Source organism: Ictidomys tridecemlineatus, chromosome 11 (genome assembly GCF_052094955.1).
Source record: "Ictidomys tridecemlineatus isolate mIctTri1 chromosome 11, mIctTri1.hap1, whole genome shotgun sequence".
Classification (NCBI taxonomy): domain Eukaryota; kingdom Metazoa; phylum Chordata; class Mammalia; order Rodentia; family Sciuridae; genus Ictidomys; species Ictidomys tridecemlineatus.
Window position 1 is genome coordinate 149,379 of NC_135487.1, and position 20,538 is coordinate 169,916.

Here is a 20,538-nt window from a genome sequence, read left to right on the forward strand (position 1 = left end):
CCAGCCCCTCTCCCGACTTGTGGATTTGCTCATGTGTTCGGCCACACCTGCCAGCCGTTTCCCCCCTGGGATGAGGACCCTCCCATGTGGCTTCTGTCTTTAGGCCATTGAGCATCTTATCAGGCGGCTGTGGTCCCAGAGCTGGCCCTAGGACCCCTGAGCAGCGGAGGGTGGCTCTGGGATCTTGAACCCCAAGGGGGTCACGGCCTCCTGTCTCTCAGCATGGCGCTGGTGTGGCCTGGGAGGCCGTCTGAGCTGTCTTCAGTCGCCTGCTTACTCTGCTGTCGGTGGACTTTGGGGCTTTTCCACCTGGGGATAATTTTTACATGAGGTGCCTGTGGACACTGGTTCACATTCCAGGGCACTTGTTTCTGGGGGGTAAAAGCCCAGGAGCAGAGCAGCCAGGTCTCAGGATAGAGTTTGGTCCAAGCAGAAGCCTCTAGTTTTACAAAGTGGCTGCCCCATGGGGTGCCCCTGCAGGGACATGGGGACTGTGGCCAGCTACCACCAGGGACTCCCCAGGCAAAGTCCTCCCACCAGGGACTCCCATGGCCACTGCCCACCAGGTAGAGGGGTGGGGCTTAGAGGCTGGAGAACAACTACACCCCAGGCTTTCCCCAGAGCCGCAGAAGCTGAAAGGAGGCTGGGGCTTGCAGGGCCCCTGTGTTGACCGGGGCACGAGGGTCCTTCTCTCTGTCAGGGTTCCCCCCAATCAGCCTACGGTGTGGGTCCCTTGGAACAGAGGCCTCTGTGCAGCTCTCAGGCCCAAGCCCCCAGGGCTCCACTCTGCCATCTCCAGTGCCTCCCAAGACCCCAGGACTCCACTAGGACACTTTCAGTCGCCGCCCACTTCTCACCCTCAAACTGGAGCATGCCCTGCCCACTCAGAGGAGCCTCTGAGCGGACCCCCACCCTGAGCTTGGCGGAGATCCCTCCCCAGCTAGAGGGGGGTGCAGCCACAGTAGCTGATGTGTTTATTGGGGTGCCGTTGGGCAGGTAGTATGCACAACATACGTAGGAGAGCCCAGAGCCGGCCCAGCACCTAGAACGGTGTGGAGGGCACAGGTGGGTGGCCTGTGCCTGGGGCGCTGCCCCACAAAGCCCACCCCCAAGACGCTCTCAAATCTTGGCCAGGGTGGAGTGTGCGTCGGGCTGTTCCTCTTGAATGGGGGTCCGGAAGCTGTTTCCCCCTAGGGAGAAGAGGGAGGTGGCTGGAGGTGGGGTGTCTCTCTCCTCCAGGAGGGGCCTGGGCTGGTCACAGTGGACACTCACCGGATGACCTCCAGGCCCTTCCGTGCAGGTGCAGGGCCAGCAGGACAGCCAGGGGAGCCAGGAGGCTCAAGCCCAGGCCCAGGACAGCAGCCAGCGGGAGGCCTGCAAGGAATGTCAGTGAGGGGGCACCCCCACCCCACTCTCCATCCCGACTCCCCTCCTGGGCAAGGCCCCTTACCCCTGGGGGCCTCTGATGGGGGCGTGGAGGGCCCTAGAGAAGTTCCAGGCAGGGCTGCAGTGGGCAGGGCAGTGGTGGGCCTGGCTGTGGGGCCCTGGGTCTCCCAGGGTAGTGTGCCTGGGGAAGTCCTGTTCTCGCAGAGGGTGTCTGAGCTCATGCTGCCCGGTTTTAGGGTGCGCCTCCCAGTCAAGGTGCAGCTGGGGGAGGGGGAGTCGGTCAGTCAGGCCAGATGGTGATGGGCTCCACACGGCATGACCTCAAGAGCCTCTGACTCTAGGCCAAAGGTCTTGGAGGTAGCGCCTACCCCCTTCCTCAGGCCACACGCCTTGCTGCACCTACCCTCCATCCCCATGACCCCCAACCCCTGGTCCCCATTTTCCCCAGCTCCCTGCCACCTCTGCACCCCAAACCCACACAGCACGCCTCTTCCAGCTCCTGGAGTAGAACCCTGGAGGACGGGGGCCTCACACTCCTGGGGCCCCGAGTTATGATCCCACAGGCCTCCACTCTACCCGCAGGGACCCTGCTGTTGGGGACAGGCCCCAGGAGCTCCCCAGCCAGGGCTTCCTGCTCCCTGACCTGGCCCAGCCCTCCGTGGGAGCCCAGCGCCCCCCCACCCTGAGCCCCAGACCCACCCCTGCCCCCACCCCACTCACTCGGTCCAGGGCTTGCAGGCCTTGTTGTCGCCTGGTGAGAAGTGGCCAGGAGGGCAGGGGGCACAGTCTGCAGCAAAGACCCCGGGCGGGGGTCTTTGAGCTCTGACCCTGGAGGTTCCTAGCGTCGGGGCCTGTGGGGCTGGTGCTCACCCCCCTGGCAAGCGGGTGGGTGGAAGGCCTCTGGAAGACCCCTGTGCGCTCTGCCCACTGACCCTTACCAGGGAGCTGACGGGGAACCCCATTCTTGATGTGAGCCTTCTGGCCCAGCCCAGAGGGGGAGACTGGGGACCGACTGTGTGATGTGAAACATGGCTCATTCACACCCTTACCAAGGCCTGTGGCTTGAGGGTACCGCCTCACACGCACTGGACATGCACAGACACTCCCACCCCAGGCCAGGGCCACCACGAGGCTCACCGACTCCAGGCTTAAAGCCATCCAGGGGCTGAGTGCCTGGCCTACAGCGGCAGACAGTGTCCTGCGTGGGTGTGCATTTCTTCTTGAGCTCACTCCCACTTCCTGGGGGAGCAGGTGGAGGCTGTGGAGGAGGCTGGGCCTGCCCAGGCTGCAGACAGTGCCCCAGGAAGGGGGAGCTGGCCTCCTCTCCAGCCTCATCCCAGGCCCCCTCTGCAAACCCGAAGCCCCAGGTCTCCCTGGCCCCTCGGTTCCTCTGAGTCACCAGACCCTGGTGAGGGCCCTGGGGCCGCTCTGGCTCTCTTCCCCACCCTCCTTCCACCTGTTAGCCTGCAGCACCTGAGCTGGACCCTGGTGGCTCCTGGGCTGAGGTAAGGCCACAGGGTAGGAGCTCCACGTGGCTCCAGGCAAGCCACAGCCAGAGCAGAGCAGAGCCTCCGCCCCAAGAGGGGGTCTGGGATGCAGGGCTCATTTCTGCAGCTCCTGGGAATGTGGTGCTGGTTGTGGCTGCCCCCCTGCTGGCTGGGGCCCGGGTGGGTGGGGCTTACTCTGGTTGCACTGGGTACAGGGCTTGCAGGCCTCGTAGTTGACTGCCTCATTGTAGGAGTCCGGGTCGCAGGGGAGGCACACGGTATCCCTGGGTCCCTCACAGCGGCTCACCATCCCACTACCTGCAGCAGAGCTCAGCACATTGGCGGCTGACCCAGGCTGGCCCGTGGGCACTCACAGGCCACTTCTCTGGGCTGCACAGACCCGTGCCTTCCTTCTCAGGACAGGCCCCACTCAGGCCAGGTCCTCCAGAGCAGCACCCCGTTGCTCCTCCCAGGACACCATGCCTGTGTCCCTGTCACCTCTCCTCTGGGTGTTCCCCACCTGGAGGCCACTCACCTGGCTGGCACTCTTGGCAGCACCTTTGGCCATTGGGATAGGTGTTTCCGACACAGTTCAGTGCAGCCCTGACTTCAAGCAGGAGCCCAAGGAGCAGAAGGGCAGCAGGCCCCCAAGCCCCCAGGCACGTCCGCATCTCTGCGTTCACAGGAGTCTGGGGTTTTTCCTTGCAGGATGTGGCTATAAGGGCTGCGGGGGAGGGTGGGGAGGGGCGGGAAGAAAGTGTGTAAGCAGGTGCGTGCCCGTTGGCGTGCACACGCGTGTGTCCCTGCATCCCTGCCGACACTCGTCCTTGCTGATGGCCTGGACAACCCTGTCTTCCAGAGAGCTGATTACAGGCCGTGGGAGACCAACCTCACACGTGACTGGTCACACTCCCCGGCTGGGAGCTGAGGCGCTCAGTCGCAGAAACGTGGCAGAGCTTTCCCCACCCTTCTTGGGTGCAAGGGTCGCTGTCTCGGGCATGGGTGTGTCTTGCTACAGCCCCGTGGGTGAAGCTACGCTCACCTGTTCCTTCGTAATATAGCCCCTTGCCCCGTTTAGGATAGAATCTTCCATGGAAGGGCCTTGTGTGTGTCCCCTCCTCTTACTGTGCCCTTGGGTGTGGCCTACCCAGGTGTCAGTCAACCTGCTGACAGTGGACATCATGAAGATAGACTCAGCCCCCTGAAACCTGATCCCCTGCCTCATTTGAATAGCTTCTCCTCAATAAAAGGGGTCAGCGGGTGCTCTTGCTCTTTCTTCTTGTGGACCCTCAAGGTCAGAGGAGCCATCACAGCAACCCCAAAGAAAAAGGTATTTGTGTCTCTTGTGTGGTTATTTCGTGCAGCCCAGTTAGCCCAGTTTAACTAGAGTGACCCCTGAGCCTTTTAGTCGCGAGATCAGAAACCCACTCACAGGACAGGGCCACCCAGAGAGACAGGAACTCCTGGGGCATTCATTCCTGAGAGCAGCCTAGTGTCCATGACCCAGGGCAGAGTGTGCATGCAGCCACCTGGTCATGTAAAGGGAAGAGCACACACAGGTGCACCCCATGTACACATGGGTGCAACAGGGACACATACATGTGCATATGTCATTTGTGATAAAGAGGAATCAAACCCAGAGGCACTTTACCACTGACTACATCCCCAGTCCTTTTAGTTTCAAGACAGTCTCACTAAATTGCAAGGTTGGCCTTGAACTTGCAATCTTTCTGCCCCAGTTTCCCAAGTAGCTGGGATTATAGGTTGGGCACTGTGCTTGACTGTTTTAATTTTTTGCAGTACCAGGGATTGGACCAAGAACCTCGTGCATGCTAAGTGCTCTACCACTGAGCTACATCCCCAGTCCTTTATTTATTTATTTTGGAGACAGGGTCTTCCTAAGTTGCCCAGACTGGCCTTTTATGTAGGAACTTGAACACTCTGCCTCGGCCTCCAGTCACTGGGATTACAGCATGGCCCCACACCCAGCAGATGCTTTCTTTTCTTAGATTTGGACACCCTCTGATACCACTGTTGCCTTGAAGAAAATGGGTGGGGTAAGGACGGGGAAGGCTCTCTCTGTCCCTTCTGTACCTATTAAACTGTGCCATGACAGGATTATCTATTCCCGAGTTAATTTTAAAAGCTGCAAATGGAGTTCCCCACCCCTGCAGGATGAGCAGAGGGGAGGGGCTGGAAATCCCCCACCCACAAGCCACACAGGTGAGAGTGGCCTGGCCCACCTGCAGGAAATTCCCAGCCTGGAGGCGGGGCCAAGTGGGGACCAGACCGCGGTTGGAAGGAAGTGGAAGGAGAGACCACCCCCCCAGCCTCTAAGTGCAGTGGGGTCTCGGAGGAAGGAAGGTCCTCCTCTTTAAACCTGTGGCCCATGAGCAGCGAGAGTGAGCTGGGGGTCTTGATGTGCACCTCTTCCACTTTGAAGCAGCCTTCCTCCTCTGCCTGCCCCTCTGGCAAGGCTGGTCTCTTCTGCCCGTGGCTGTGCATGACTGGCCAATGGGCTGGCACCTGCCACAGGTGACGAGGTGCACTGAAACCTGGATGCTGGCTGCCCACCCTCCAGCAGGTTCACTGGGAAGCAGCCTCCCCTGCTTGAAGTTGTCCTGCCTGTAGTGACGGTGGCACTGCCTGTGCAGGTCCCAGGGCCTTGGGTGGGAAGTCCCAGGTCTGCAGAGGCACTGTCAGGAACCGCCTCCACTCTGTCACCTGGACTAGGATCCTGAGGTCTGCAAGGGAGACCACAGGTGTGAGCCGAAGGACCCGAGCACAGCCTCATGTCCATGACCCAGGGCAGTGTGTGCATGCGTCCCCCCCTCCCCTGAGCATGGCAGTCACAGGGGTACCCAGAGCAGCTGGGTCACCAACGGCTGACCCGGGGGCCTCAGAAAGAACAGGTGCGCACACCACAGCATCCAGCCTGCCGTCAGCTCACACCTTGGCTGCTGCACTGCCCACGGGCCAGTTCTCAGATGCTGCCCCAGCCCAGGGCCATGAGCTGAGGGGGCCCAGTAGCACTGGCTGGTAAGGACAGGCTACAGGCCAGCCCAACGTGGTCACACCCCAGCAGGGTGGGCATTGCCATTTGGGAGACGTTACAGAAGGCAGAGCCCGTGGAGACTTTCCTGGGATCTGAAGTCTTTCTTCTGGTCTACAAACCAATCCAGATGCTAACACACCCTCCCTCACAGCTGCCAGGGTCCCCCCATACTGCACAGAAGCAGGTCCTGGTGGAAGATGACCAGTCACACGGGAATGCAGGGTGGGCCCAGGATGGCCAGAGGCAGGTGGCACATCAGCCATCCTAAGGCACTCATCCTGCTCTCCACCCCCGCCCCACCGTGCTCTGCTGCTGACCTCCACACAAAACTGACTCACTGAAGCCACCCACCAGCTCCATGGGCACAGTCCCCGCTGGTCACAGCTGTCCCATTTTCTGCAGGCTGCCCTCTTCCATCTTTAGTACAATCAACTGTTTAACAAAAGCTAGGAACCCCTCACGTTAACCAGATGCCCACCTCAAAAACTTCTAGCGAGGGCTGGGGCTGGGGCTGAGTGGTCAAACACTTACCTAGCACTGGGTTCGAGTCTCAGCACCACATATAAATAAATGAATAAAGTAAAGGTCGACCAACGTCTTCAAAAAAAAAAAAAGATAGAGACAAAGAAAGACTCCAGTGGAACCGCCTGGCCTGAGACACTCCCAGCTGTCGTGCTCAGTTTTTCCACCAAAAGGAGGGAGCATGAGAAAAACCAACTTGTTTTACATTAACGGTCCTTGTGAGAGGAATGCTGGCGTTTTCTCAGGCTGCATGCGGTCCCTGTGGTCCGACAGGCCCCGGGCCCGCCCAGTGACCCACCCAGCCCTCGCCAGGAAGCGGGGCCTTCCTGACTGCCGACCACTGCCAGCAGAGCTGATTCTGTCCTTTCAGTTTTCCAGGAAACGGCAGGAGGTTCCCTATTTCCCACGTGTGGGCAGCCCGCGAGGGGCCCAGTGCTGACCGCGTCAGCACCTTCAGCAGAACTCGGCAGTTCTCAGAAGAGACGGAGCCATGGAGGCCCAGAGGGCAGGGCCGTGCTGGGCACGCTCAGCTCAGTCTGGCCCGGGGACTGGCCACCCGCTGGACCCGCACTGCACAGGGACACACAGGACAGTGAGCAGATCTTTAATGAACCTGGGCCACGCTGTGGTTGGGAACCGAGCCAGGGCTGTGCATGGCCCGCAGGAAGGAAGGTTCTGGGCAGCACACTGTGGCTGGTGGTGACCCCTGCAGGTGGGACGACCCCCCCCCAGGGCCAGAAGCGAGCTGGGCCCAAGTCAGGGCCTCTCAGAACTCCTCGTGCACGTTGCGGGCGTAGTCCATGAGCTTGCTGCCCGTGAAGAACTCGCTGTACTTGAGCACCTCCTCGGGCTCCAGGTGGTGGTTCTGGTTCTCGTCCGCAATGGCGATCATCTGCTTGGCCTCGTTGAGGGCGTTGTACTCGTTCATGGGGTCCATGTAGTTCTGTGGCAAGTACTGGCATCGTCAGCAGTCCACTCCCCACACCCGGAGTGGCCCAACCCAGCTGGTCCTCCCCCACACACCTAGACACGGACACCGTGACAAGCTAAAGAGTGGCACATTGGGTCTCAGGGGAGAGGCACAAGGCTTTATTGTTGTGACCACTCAAAGTGTGGCTCCTCGATTAAAATGCCCCCTGGCTGCAGGACAGGGATGTGGGCATGTTCTGGAATGTTCCAGAAGGGAGATGATGATGGATGGGAAGAACACAAGCAGCAGCTGGGGGCCCTGAAACACCTGCCTGGGGCCTGCAATGGGTCGTACCAAACACACTGATGTGGCCACGAGGCAGGGAGGGCCCGGCCGGCCGTAGAACCCAGGGCCGATGAAGGGCTGAACCGCAGCCAGCCCTGCTCCACCACCAGAGAACCCCATGCCTCTCGCACACGGGGAAACCACCAGGCAGCCACCATGCAGGACTCCAGGGACAACACTCCCACCCACACAGCAGAGGGCAGGCCCTGCCCTGTGACCCCCCACCCGCATGCCAGCCCAGAACTGGGTCCAATGTGTGCTTCCTTCTGGGCCCTGAGAAAGGGTCCTGGAGCCCTGACACAGGGCAAGGTGTGCAAAGGGACAGAACCCTTGTCCCTGAGGCCAGGGCCCATCCCAGCACCACCAACAAACAGAAAGCGACTGGGACAATATACCGCAGTGACAGCTACTTAACACTAAAAAAAGAAAACCAGGAAAAGACCGAATCCCAACACCTCCCAAGGACGGAGCCGAGCCGCCAAGTCAGGAGCAGGCCCGATGGTCTTCCTGGGAGTTTCTGTCTGACCTGTCGGGGCAGAAAGGCCAACGCCCACCCTGGGTGGGCCCTCCTGGAAAGTGCTAGGCACAACCAAGGACACGCCACAGCCAGCCTGACCCAGGTCCACGGCCACCACAGTGGCCGTCCTCCCCCCAGTCACTGCTGTGGGCGGGCAGGATACAGCCCTGTCCCCAGGGCTGTCCTCGGACACACCCTGTTCCGTGTCCTCACTCACCTCCAGCTCCTCCATGGTCACAATCCCGTCGTGATTGGAGTCGATCAGCTCCTCAAACTCTCTCTTCCTGTCTTTCACCCAGCTGTCGTCCATGTCCTGGCCCTGCTGGTTTTCCACGGTGCCCACAGGCAGCGAGATGAACTCAGGCAGAGAGAGCTGCTTGTCGCCGTCCTGGTCTGCAGACACGGGGCAGGGAGGGGGACACTTGCAAGACACCTTGTGTGGCAAATGCAGCAGACTGTGCCACAGACGTTCAGCTTGTGACGTTGGCCTGAACCCACAGGTACTTCTTATGGACCTGCTCCAGAACCTGGCCAGGCCTGGCCTACCCTCCTTCCCGGCCTCTGGACAGCAGAGTAGGGAAACCTGGCCACTCGGGAAGCACAGGCACTCCAAGTCCACTGGTCACCCCCAGGCCTGAGGCCTGCTGGGCCGGATACAGCCCAGCCATAGGATGGGCCTTACCCAAGTCCCGGATGATCTCCTTGACCATGAACTTGAGCATGCCCCGGCTGTGCTCAGGGTGAAGGAACGACAGGAACTCATCCTCCGTCAGCAGCAGGTCTGCGGGGGGATTGTCTGCCTGATACCAGCGGTCTCTGAGGTTCTCCAGGACTTCCTGTGCTGAGAGAGGCAGGCCTGTGAGCATCCTGGCACCAAGGCCAGAAGGCTCCAAGAGAGCAGCAGGCAGGACACACTGAGCTGAGGCCCAGTACTGGCCCACCTGGGAGGGCAGGGCCTACGAGGCGAAGCACAGGACCCTCTGACACAGCCCAGACCCCCGAGGCCCTGACCCCTGGCCCCGCACACTCCGGCTGTTTATTCCTAGGCAGAAGTGGAAATCACACAGCGAGCTGACTCACCCCCGCGCTCTGCAGGAAAGACGGCATCACCCTGCTCCCTACTCACTGCACGTGCAGCCTCACCCAGCAAACAGGGCGCTGCAGAAAACCCAGTTTCTAGAAATGACTGAGGTGGTGAGCAGAGCTTCCCAGGGGCCCTCCCGGCTGGGCCCACAAAGACCTTGTGTACACGGTCCTCGCTCTCTGAAGCGGCAGCTACCTATGTCTGGGACATCCCCACACGTCCCCAGGCAAAACAGGATACCCTCATCCTCCTGGGACCCACTATGGTCAGTGACCACGTCCTGGTGCCTGCAGCGAGGCTTCACCTGGGTCCTGACTCAGCCCAAGGCCTGATCCCGGCTAGAGAATCCCCTCCAGAACCCGGAGCCCTCCTAGCTGTGGCAGCTGGGGGTGACCTTCGCAGCTCAGTGCTTTCTGCTCAACAGGCCACCCTGTGGTGGCCTCATTCACAGGACAGACTCCGAAAAAAGATGGGAGCCAGGGGTGGTGGCACAGACCAAGAGTTCCAGCTATGGCAGAGACTTGGGTCAAGAAGACTGCCTGAGCCCCGGAGTCCAGGCAGCCTGGGTGACCGAGACCCCATCTCAACAAACCAAAAATTAAATGAAAAAAATTTAGGGAGGTGGGAGGCACGGGGCTTGGTGAACACAGGCCGCCCCCTTCCCTGCCTGCTCCATGGATGGCAGGGCGGGGTCGACCCCGAGACCCCAATGGGACAGGCCCATCCCAAGACCCTCTCTCTGGGCAGGATCACTCCACAAGATAGCACTGTCCCACTGAACTACCCTAACACCTGCCGGCCAACCCCCAGGACACACTCCCTGGCACCTGTGGATAGGACCTCTGTGGGAAGAGGATCTGGGTGTGAACTTCCGGATCTGGGGGTTCCCTTGACAGGAAGCCATGACAAGACATGGAGGGACGTGAAGTGTCCGTCAGAAACACAGCCCAGGACTCAGCAGTGCACCGAGGTGCCCTGGGAGCCACACGAGGGAGAAGACAAGGACCCCAGGCCTCCCCATCCCTCGGATCCCCCAGAGGGGAGCGCCAAGCAAGGAACCTGGAGCAGGCTGAGGTGGAGAAAGTCGACGTACAGGCTGGAGCATGGGCTGGGACCCTAGGGGCACACAGGCACCCAAGATGCCAGGAATCCTGACACAGGGCTCCTGAGACCAAGGGCAGACAGGGACTGCGCAGGTGCGGGAAGGACATGTCCTCCAGAGGACAGACACACCGAGTGAAGGGGCCCCGAGATGACCAGCCCCCAAAGGAAGATGAGGCGGAAGACAGGGCCAGCCAAAGCAGCTCCCAACTGCTAGGCAGGAGGACAGACCCAGGGCCCCCCGAAGGGGAACTCCAGGGGCAGCAGAGACAGGCGACCAGGGAGGAGGGAAACCCAAACATCCCAATCCCACCTTGGGGACAGAGCTGGGCTGGGCAATGGGGCCTGCCAGCCCAGCATGGGGGGCTGAGGCAAGAGGACTGCTGGGGCCCAGGAGTTTGAACCCATCTGCAAAAAAAAAAAAAGAAACCAGAGAGAAAAGAGAAAGACAGGAGCAACGTATCACCATGGTAGGGCCTGCACACGGGCAGCAGGAGGGCTCCCGGCTCCCAGGCTTCCCCGCGGCCCTCTGGGCCCCGCCCCGCCAGGGAGCCACACACCCAGCTGAAGGGTGGCATGCAGGGCCCACAGGCACCAGCCCTCACGGGGACAAGGTGGACCAAGAGGACACCATGGGCCTAACCTATGTGGAGCCAGATGTGGGCCGAGGGAGTCCAGCATGACAGGGGCGAGGGCACAGAGCCAGATGGGTCCAGTCCCCTCATCCTGCTTCACAGGGCATGTCCATGAGACAGTCCTCCCCACAGTCCCCTGGAGCCGGGCCCTGCCCCTGCCCCTGCCCCCTGGTGTGGCACGGCTGACACCAGGCTGAGGATTCGTCGTCGGCCTGCGACCCACACCCCACACCTGACTGAGGTGGGGTCCCCCGGAAGGGACAGAATGCTGCCTGCTCCTGCCTGCCCTGCTGCTCTGTGGAGGTCTCTGCCAGGCCCTGCCCCACGTGCCTGCCACTGTGCCTGGGATCGTGGCCCAGGCTGCTCTCTCCACGGGAGCCTCCCATCACGGGGCCAGCTCTCCCTGCCTCCCGAGTACAGAGATCTGCCTCAACTGTGAGTAAGCCACGGCACTGAGGTGTCAGTGTGCCTGCCAGTTATGCACCCAGAGCACCCACCCACCACTCGCCACCCTCCCTGCGGGTGCCTCAGGGTGTGTGGATCTCTACACAGCCCCCCGTTTCCCTCTTACCCACACTGTCCAGAGGACACCACACGCACAGGCACAGGGCATGTCCATGAGACAGTCCTCCCCTATACAACTGGAGCAGATCCCCAGGCCCAGGCCTTGCAAGGTCTGCCAGGCATCCTGTACAGACCTGTGAGGCTCAGGTGCCCTCTAACCACACCTGGCCACACACACCCAGCCAGGTGACCCACTGCCCCACTGCCCAGGGCCCAGCACTCACTCTCCTCGTCCACCTTGAGCTCCTCGTGGTTCCTGATTGCATCAGCAACCTCTTTCTCACTGTGGCCTTTGCTTACCAGAAACTTCACTTTGTACTCATCCCAGGAGACGCGGCCTAAAAGAGGAGGTCTGTGAGGACACTTGGCAGGAAACACTGTGGAGGAGACTCTGGGTTATTGCAGGACATCTGTGAGAGGTCCTTTGGCCACAGTGAGCTGCAGGGCGGAAGACCTGGGCCACCTGCTCTCAGCAGGCCCCCAAGGCGGTGGTCAAGGGGTGGAGCACCCAGTGCCTGGCCCACCCTGGACCTGCCTTTTCACCAGCAGGGCCAGCGGGGGTCTCCACCACACAGGGCCAACTGAGGCACAGCCTGGCCGTACGCAGGGCAGGAGCCCCAAACTCCTGACAGCTGAGTTTCTTTCAAGGAAACCTGAGGACCACTTGCTCCTCTGTGCACCCTACATCTTCAGTGAATGCCAGCCACTGTGAAAACAAACTAGCTGGCAGCCCCTCTGTGTCCCTATGGTGCCCCCTGCCATGCTCAGGGGCCCCTGCCTCTGGCTTCCTTGATCTTCTGGTCCCTTGCCGGGAGCCCTATCCACCAGGCCCCAAGGTACCATCGCCATCAGGGTCCACGGCCCGGAAGTGCATCTTGTTCTCCTTAACGGCCTCCTGGAAGTGCTCGGCCGTCTTCTCCATGATCCAGCGCTGCATCTCCTTGGCACTGATCCTCCGGTCAGTGTTCACATCCACCCTGTGGAAGAGCAGGAGGGGGAGATCAGACACGGCCCCCAGAACCCCTGTCAGATGATGAATGACCACCACTGGCCTTCAAGGCTCCAGAGGCCGCTGCCGGCCTGCCAGGAAGAGCGACACCATCCTCCCCATGGGGATGCGGAAAACCAGGGCTTAGAGAGGTGGGTGGTGTGGTCCGCAGCGGCCACTGGTGGCAAAGTCCATCCTAGGAACAGACCTCCCTCAGGCACAGCAGCAGAACCATCCAGACCCTGTGGCTTGCACTCGTGAGGGTTCACCAAGCACACTGTGCAGCAGGTGGCCACACAAATGCCTGCACACCTGCAGGACTCAGAGCAAAGACCCTGTCAAAGGAGGAAGAGACCCAGGGCTTGGGGACAGGCGATAGGAACAGAGGAAGCAACAGGAGCCATGTGCATGTTCTGTGACTGTGGCCACTGCGTGGCTACCCCATCTAGCTAGAAGTGCAACCTTCTGTGACCCCACCCCACCATGCCCTTGACCACAGTAGTGGCCAGCAGAAAAGGTAGGTGTGAGAGTGTGTGTGAGAGGAAGAGTAAGTGTGTGCGCGCGCGCATGGGCTAACATATAGCCCCCAGGGAGTCTCCTGGTTCAGAGTCCTCAGACAGCTCACCTCTGGCCCCTGAACCTCTTGCTGACCCAGGCTTGAGACACAGCTCAGGGCCAGCAGCTCCACCCTCAGCCCAGCACTACAGACCTGATGAGCCCATGCTTGTAGTGCTGATCCTTACAGGATGTCCTCAGGGGCCCCCCATTGTCTCCCACAATGAGCAGCCAGGCTGGACCTCCTGGGTAAACATGGCATGTGTGGGCACCTACTTGGAGAAGATAACCATCAGCTTTCTCCGGCTCCTCCGTGGCTCCGCATCCTCGTCAAACCCGTCCATGTCTTTCCCCAGGAAGACCTCCTGGTGGAAGTCCTTGTTAAGGTGCCCGTCCATCTCCAGCTTCACCCCATTCAGGTGGTCTGGGGGCAGGATCTCGTTCTCCTCCCTGTTGACTGCCCTCTCCCGAGTGGAAGAGTGGTTGGCGGGTCGAGCAGATGCGTCCATCAGAAGGATAACGCCCAGGAACCAGAGGCAGTGTGCAGCCAGGCCACAGAGGGGAGCCTGCCTGGACACCATCGCTGTGAGCCAGAAAGGGCGGACAGCTGGTAATGTGCAGGCCAGGAGCTGGACACAGGGGAGCTGCAGAAGGCCGTGGATCCGAGCAAAGCCCCAGGCACCACCAAGGGCTGAGGCACGGGTTGAGGCCCAGGGCCCAGAGCCTCCAGACCTTGAAAAGCAGTTAATGGTCTAGAAAAAAACAGAGATCCACCATTTAGTGCAACTCAGCAAACACTTCAGCAAACATGCTCATCTTACAGCCAGAGGCAGAGGTCCTCATTCACAGGATCAGGACCACGAGTGCTGATGGAACTTTGCAGTGCTAATGGAACCCAGGGGTAGGCAAACACTGTCATTGAGCTACAGCCCTAACCTCCTCCCTGCTTTTTTAAGGACCCTAGGTCTCAGCCAGGCATGTGGCTCACGCCTATAATCCCAATGGCCTGGGAGGCTGTGGCAGGAGGATCACAAGTTCAAAGCCAGCCTCAGCAACTTAGCAAGGCCCTAAGCAACTAAGCAAGACCCTGTCTCAAAAAATAAAAAGGGCTGGGGATGTGGCTCAGTGGCGAAGCACCCCTGGGTTCAATCCCCGGGTTTCCAGCCGTCTCTTGCTGAAAGCGGTCAACTACCCCATGACAACGGTACAACCTGCCGACACAGCCTGACTCTACCCCTCCTCCTCCGACATGTACCTGGGGGCTAATCACTCACTGTCCAGGTTCTGACTTGAACACTCTAGAGCTCCATTACCGTGGCTAAGTCACCTGACCTTTCTGACCTCAAGTGTTTCACTGAACACCATGAAGCTCACCACCCCACACATGGGGACCCTAATGCAGAGTGCTGGCAAACTCTCCCCCTCACCCAGGAGGGATCCAGCCCCTACTCCCTTCACACTGTAATGACCGGCCCCTGTACACACGTGCAGATACACATCCCTCTATGCACGTGTGACCCAATACACACATCCTCATTCACATCTATTGGGGAACACCAGGAAGGTGTTTCATGTGCCCATGAAATCTGTCCACCTGGCCAACCCCTGCTAGCCCTTCCAGGTACCTCTGTGCATTGTGGCATCTCCTGCTCTACAGTTCTGTGGATCCTAGTGGGGTACCTTACGCAGCCTCTGTCTCCTAGAACTACCACGCTCTCTGCACACACCAGACACTCAGCAAGTGCTGCCTCTGGAGACATCAACAGCAGAGATGCTGCTCTCAAGGTGGTGGGTGGTGGTGGCATGCAGCCTGCCAAGAGCCACAAGCTGAAGGGACCTGGGGTCTCCAAGGAGAGAACTCAAGCCTGCCCTGCTGCTTCCTGGGGCAAGGACCAAGACAGCTGTCTTCTGGTGTTGACTTCATTAACCACTGATAGAGACACACCCAGGTGCCAGGAGCTGAGCTCTGCTCCCTGACACCATCAAGTCAGTTCTCAAGCCTACATTTTTTTGGAACTGAGGGTTGAATCCAGGGTGTTCTACCACTGAGCTACATCCCCAGCCCTTTTCATTTTATTTTGAGACAAGGTAAGTTGCCCAGGCTGTTCTCAAACTGCCTCAGCCCCCTGGAATTACAGGCCTGCACCACCACACCCAGCTTGATCCTATGTATTTTGATGAATCATAAGGAAACTGGTACTTACACAACATTTAGTGAAAAGTAACTCAAATAATCACAAATATCAGGAGTCCATCCAGTGAAATTTCTCCTGGGTTCTCAGCAGCTACTCATCTTAACGTGAAAGCAGCACCAGGACTGAACCAGTCGGAAGCTCACTTCCTAGCCTCTCCAGTCCGGAATGGGACTTCCTAAGGAGCAGGGCTCCATGCGTCACTTCCCCACGAGGACTCCTTCCCACCCACAGAAGCTGGAAGCACCTAAGAGGGTCTGTCAACCGCGTCCCAAAACGTTAACATCTGCCTGGACTCTTCCAAGAGATGGGGCCACACTCAGATAAACTTCCAAGACGGCACGTTCTACAACGTTTTACTGATCGCTCTGCGCCCCTCCTGGCCCCGGTTCCTCGGTCCCGCGTGACTGTGCCACTGGTGTGGAAGGGACAGCAGTGCGGGGGCGCGGCGCGCTCCCCCGGACGGACGGGGCTGCAGTTCTGGGGCCGGCTGCGGCCGCACTCATGCGCAACAAGGATCCAGAGACCGAGCCACAGTCGGGGCTCTGCGCTCGGCTCCAGGCTCCGAGCCCCGCCGCCGGGTGGACGTGCACGGAGGCGGCAGGAGTCGGGGCAGCCGAGCCCAGCCTCGGCTTCCCGCGGGCCCGAGGACGCCGGCCAAGCCACCTCAGTCCGCGAACCCAGACCCGGAGCGGACAAAGCGCCTCGACCTCCGGACGCGCACTCGCGAGCCGCTGAGCGCTTCCGGCACAGCCCTCACTCACCGCCTCCTGCACGCGCCGGTCCCGGAGCGCAGCGGAGCGCTACCGCCGCTAGCCACCTCGGCTCAGGCCGCCGCCATCTTTCTTCCGGGAAGAGGCGGGCCAGCCATCGGGCCGTCGGGGACGCGGGCGCCGCCATCTTTCCCCCGGGCGGAAGCACCCGCGCGGACGTTCCGAGGCAGCCAATGAGAGTAGCATGCGGGAACACGTGATGAGTGTCCTGGCTCCGCCCTCCCCACCCCGGTAAAAGGCCGGACCTAAGCACTACCGAACTCGCTGCCTCAGGGCGACTTCCGCCCACGGCCCGCCGCCCGGTGGAGCACCCAAGGGAGGCCCACACGCCCGGGAGTGTCGTGCGCACGCGTCGCCCCCTCGGCGCCACGCCTGCGCATTCAGCGCGGCTGCTGCCGCGATGAGACTTCCGCGGCGCGCGTGGCGGCGCCGGGCGGCGCTGGGCCTGGGCGGCCTCGCGCTTTGCTGCGTCGCGCTGCTGTATCTGGCGCGCTGCGCGTCCCAGGCAACCGCTCCCGACGCCGCCTCGGCGCCCCGCGCCGCCGCCTTTTTGGCCGTCCTGGTGGCCAGCGCGCCCCGCGCCGCCGAGCGCCGTACCGCTGTGCGCAGCACGTGGCTGTCGACGGTGCGGCGCGGCGGCACCGGCGACGTGTGGGCGCGCTTCGCCGTGGGCACGGGCGGTCTGGGCGCGGAGCAGCGGCGCGCCCTGGAGCGTGAGCAGGAGCGGCACGGAGACTTGCTGCTGCTGCCCGCACTCCGCGACGCCTACGAGAACCTCACCGCCAAGGTGCTGGCCATGCTGGCCTGGCTAGACGAACACGTGGCCTTCGAGTTCGTGCTCAAGGCAGACGACGACTCGTTTGCTCGGCTGGACGCGCTGCTGGCCGAGCTCCGCGCGCGCGAGCCCGCGCGCCGCCGCCGCCTCTACTGGGGTTTCTTCTCGGGTCGCGGGCGCGTCAAGCCCGGAGGTCGCTGGCGCGAGGCTGCGTGGCAACTCTGTGACTACTATCTCCCCTACGCGCTGGGCGGGGGCTACGTGCTCTCGGCGGACCTGGTCCATTACCTGCGCCTCAGCCGCGAGTATCTGCGCGCGTGGCATAGTGAGGACGTGTCTCTGGGCGCCTGGCTGGCACCGGTGGATGTACAGCGGGAGCACGACCCGCGCTTCGACACCGAGTACAAGTCGCGCGGCTGCAGCAACCAGTATCTGGTGACACACAAGCAGAGCCCGGAGGACATGCTAGAGAAGCAGCAGATGCTGCTACGCGAAGGCCGGCTCTGCAAGCGCGAGGTGCAGCTGCGCCTCTCCTATGTCTATGACTGGTCGGCGCCACCTTCGCAGTGCTGTCAGCGGAAGGAGGGCATCCCCTGAGTCCCAGGGACACAAACTGATCTGCCAGGCCCTCTAGAAGTACCTGGCTTATGCGGTGACAGTGGATGCCAGGCGGCAGCAAACAACACCTAGCCCCCTTCACCCCAACCGCACGCCCAAGTTGTGCGCTTTTGTGGCCACGTTTGTGGTCCTAACCAAGAACATCTTGGGGATTCGGAGACTCCTGGAGGTGCTGCATAATGCAGCTCCTCCTACCCCTGGTCTTGGCCTGCATTTGCCCAGCCTAGCTGCTGCTTCCCATTGGGTGAGGGCAGGAGGAACCTCCCTGGCCCCTGGGGCCAGCAGCTCCCCTCACCTGCGGCCCAACTGTCACCATCCAAAGCTGTCACTGCATTATTTGGATAGGTCACACTCTTGTGTCTTGTCAGTTGTGGCTGTCACATGTCAGATTTGAATTGGTTTAACATCAATTAGCTTTAATGGCATTTTGATCTGTTTCTTGAGTGAGTTCATGGTAAATACAATTCAGTGGTTGCCTGTGACCTGTTTGTAAGTATTGTACATTTGTGTCAATGAGAGTTCCACACAGACGGTGTGCAGGTCTCTTTTTACTGTTATTTAAGAAAAATATTTTTATTTCAGAACTTGGAGTTTGTGGGTTAATCTGTCAAGTAACTTGAGTGGATGACTAGGCCCCTGTATGTTAAACACAGAAGAATTTTAAGCTGTCTGTTTTTAAAGTTTTCACACAGGTCAGTTGTGTGTCTGTTTCTGAACAGACTTTCCGTCTAAGGTTCCCACACAGGCCTTCAGATTCCTGGTTGCCCAGACTTGGCACCATTCTGAGGAATCCCAGCCCTTGGAGTGTTGACCAGGACTTACACACTGGCACACTGGCCACAGGAACCACCATATTTTCAACATCCCTCATCCGTCCCTGTTTTTAGACCCATTGAGTATGAAAAGCTGGGGCTGGGATATGGCTCAGTGTTGAAGCACTTGACTAACGTGTGCAAGGCCCTGGGCTCCACACACACAAAAATGAAAACTGGTTGTTTCATGAGGTGACAGATGGTTGGAGCCACTGCAGCCTCCAACCTGTTTGGAGTTCTCGAGCTGTGAATTTCAGGCACAGGATTGGGTTATTTTGTTGAAAGGTGGTGAAGGGGGTCTGTGGCCAGCAATCTGAAGACTTATCTCCCACCCCAGAGCATGGGGCCAGACTGTCCCAGGCTGCAGGGTTGAGAGGAGGTAGAGCCGGCAGTGTCCAGCAGGCCCCTGAAGCCAGGATGAACACTTGGCCTGTACATCATTCCTAGATGGGACTGGAAGAATCAGTGCAGCAGAAGGGCCCTGCCCACTGAGGGGGTGCAAGATCCCCAAGGGTGTTGGTAACGCAGGACCCAGATAACTACTTGCCGTTTTCACCTGGGGTCTCTCGTCTGGACCCTAGAATCAGTTGAGCAGCTGCTGGCCTATCTCCACTGTTCAGGGGAAGAAAAGGAGCCTGGAGAGACTGCAGACTCCAAGGACCACATGGCCTGGGGCAGGGCCAGGACTTGAGCCAGGGCTGCACTCTCCTCTGCAGTACTCCAGAGAGCACCACGGGCATCATATGCCCGAGACGTCCACACGTGCATTGTTCAGGGAATATTTAGGGAAGATTCCTGAGGCCAGGCCCTGGGCCTGTGCATTCCTGTGGGCAGGGCTGTGAGCTTTAGGATTCGGACTAACCACATGGAGTTGCCAGTGTGCAGCAGGTTTTGACCTGCAAGGGTGAGGGTCTTGAATCCAACTTGGAACACCAAGTTTGTCAAAGCAGAACAAAGCCTACTTTAGTTGATGCCCCACATTCACATTGTATCAGTGCAGTATCAGGACTTGGGACCTAAGACTGAAGCCTGGCACAGATGGAGTGGCCATAGCCACCTGTTGTCCTGGTCCTGGAGATGGGGACATAGCGTCAGGGCCTTAGGAGGCAAGGGGCTTGAGATACTTAGGCTTGCAAGGCAGGGTGCGCAGTTGAGCACTGGGACACCTGGGGGCTCAGAGGACAGCACTCCTTTTCTGCCCCCCATGTTGGCATGGAGGCACCTGCATGCAGAGTGGGTCCTCCCAAGGCACCCATCCACCCAGACCTTTTCAGAATAGCCCAAAGGAGGCAAAATTGTGAGGGGAAAAAAAAAAATTCTAGCATCCTCAAGCAAACAAAGTGCTTTTGAGGGACCATAGCCCAGCCTCCCAGGGATCTCTGTTCCTGGGACCCTGAAGCCCCAGCAGCCCTGCTCCCCTCCCCCCGACCATCAACTGGCCTCTGTGGGCACTGTTCCCTCTCCTTTGGCACTGCCAGCCCCCCTCAGCTCTGTTTCCACAAGTGTGTCCTCCTCTCGGCTCCCCACACCAATCACACCACCCAACGCTGAAACCATCCTGGGACGTCCCACTGCTTCCTGGGGCCTGTGCGTTACCCCATATGCCTGGAATTCCTTCAGTATGGCATGACTCTCTGGACCCCCTCATCCCTTCCTCCCTGGGGATCCCCACAGGGGGTGGGCTTACAAGGAGGGTGGCTGAGGCCCAGGGCACTATGGGGAGAAGTCAGGGAAGGCAGGTGCAGAAGAATCCAGAAGGCCGGGTTCCCTGAACTCTCCCGTCCTGCTTCCTGCCAGACTCAGGCTCGACACTGGCCTGGCCAGCAGCATCTCCATGGGCTGAGGCTGGCACCTGGCTCCAGTGGGGCCACAAAGGAGGTCCACAGCCAGAGTTCGTCAGCAGCACTGGGAGCCCTGTCCCATCTTAGCTGCCCCTGGAGCTGAGTGCAGCATGAAGCTGGGGAACAGCCAGGAGCTGTGGAGTGTGCCTGTAGGAGCCTGGACAGTGGCCATCTCCATTCTCCAGAGTGAACACTATAAGCAGAGCCCACCCTCTGAGCCAAGGTCTGGTGGGGCAGGAGCCCAAGCAGAGCCCATGTCCAGCTCCACCTCCCACTAATCTGGAGCCTGACCCAGCCTCTGACCAGAGAGGGAGGTGACCCAAGCCCTAGCCCTCCCTACAGTGGCGTCTGAAGGTCTCGGCTGGCCCAGCCTCCCCC

At 60.1% G+C, this 20,538-nt stretch overlaps 3 protein-coding genes across 4 annotated transcripts; 1 reads left to right on the forward strand and 2 right to left on the reverse strand.

Annotated features, from left to right (window-relative positions):
- Nucleotides 1-957: 957 nt before the first annotated feature.
- Nucleotides 958-6,914, reverse strand: Tnfrsf4 (TNF receptor superfamily member 4). Its single transcript, XM_078024993.1, is given in 8 exon segments — nt 958-1,288; nt 1,290-1,374; nt 1,451-1,647; nt 2,107-2,173; nt 2,524-2,625; nt 3,069-3,191; nt 3,409-3,597; nt 5,301-6,914. Coding segments are annotated over 8 exon segments (1,326 nt in total). The 5' UTR covers nt 5,695-6,914; the 3' UTR covers nt 958-1,119.
- Nucleotides 6,915-7,038: 124 nt separating this feature from the next.
- Nucleotides 7,039-16,241, reverse strand: Sdf4 (stromal cell derived factor 4). 2 transcript variants are annotated; one of them, XM_005339264.4, is made up of 7 exons: nt 16,106-16,241; nt 13,426-13,901; nt 12,447-12,583; nt 11,831-11,944; nt 8,905-9,063; nt 8,440-8,615; nt 7,039-7,393 (listed from the first exon to the last, which is right to left on the reverse strand). In XM_005339264.4, the coding sequence occupies exons 2-7, from the start codon at nt 13,728-13,730 to the stop codon at nt 7,217-7,219; spliced, it is 1,068 nt and encodes a 355-aa protein (XP_005339321.1). In that variant the 5' UTR covers nt 13,731-13,901; nt 16,106-16,241; the 3' UTR covers nt 7,039-7,216. The 2 variants fall into 2 exon arrangements, with proteins under 2 accessions (XP_005339321.1, XP_013220177.1); XM_013364723.4 differs by lacking the exon at nt 16,106-16,241 and adding an exon at nt 15,354-15,372.
- Nucleotides 16,242-16,329: 88 nt separating this feature from the next.
- B3galt6 (beta-1,3-galactosyltransferase 6) lies at nt 16,330-18,091 on the forward strand. The gene has a single exon (XM_005339265.5). The coding sequence runs from the start codon at nt 16,515-16,517 to the stop codon at nt 17,484-17,486; it is 972 nt and encodes a 323-aa protein (XP_005339322.1). The 5' UTR covers nt 16,330-16,514; the 3' UTR covers nt 17,487-18,091.
- Nucleotides 18,092-20,538: the final 2,447 nt, after the last annotated feature.

What these genes read in the sequence shown, in the direction of transcription:
- Sdf4 (XM_005339264.4), bottom strand. Translation starts at nt 13,730, where the DNA reads ATGGTGTCCAGGCAGGCTCCCCTCTGTGGCCTGGCTGCACACTGCCTC. An exon ending in CTGATGGTTATCTTCTCCAA is followed by an intron (nt 12,584 to 13,425) that starts GTAGGTGCCCAC and finishes GCTCTTCCACAG; the next exon opens with GGTGGATGTGAACACTGACC. An exon ending in TGACCATGGAGGAGCTGGAG is followed by an intron (nt 7,394 to 8,439) that starts GTGAGTGAGGAC and finishes TACTTGCCACAG; the next exon opens with AACTACATGGACCCCATGAA.
- B3galt6 (XM_005339265.5), top strand. Translation starts at nt 16,515, where the DNA reads ATGAGACTTCCGCGGCGCGCGTGGCGGCGCCGGGCGGCGCTGGGCCTG.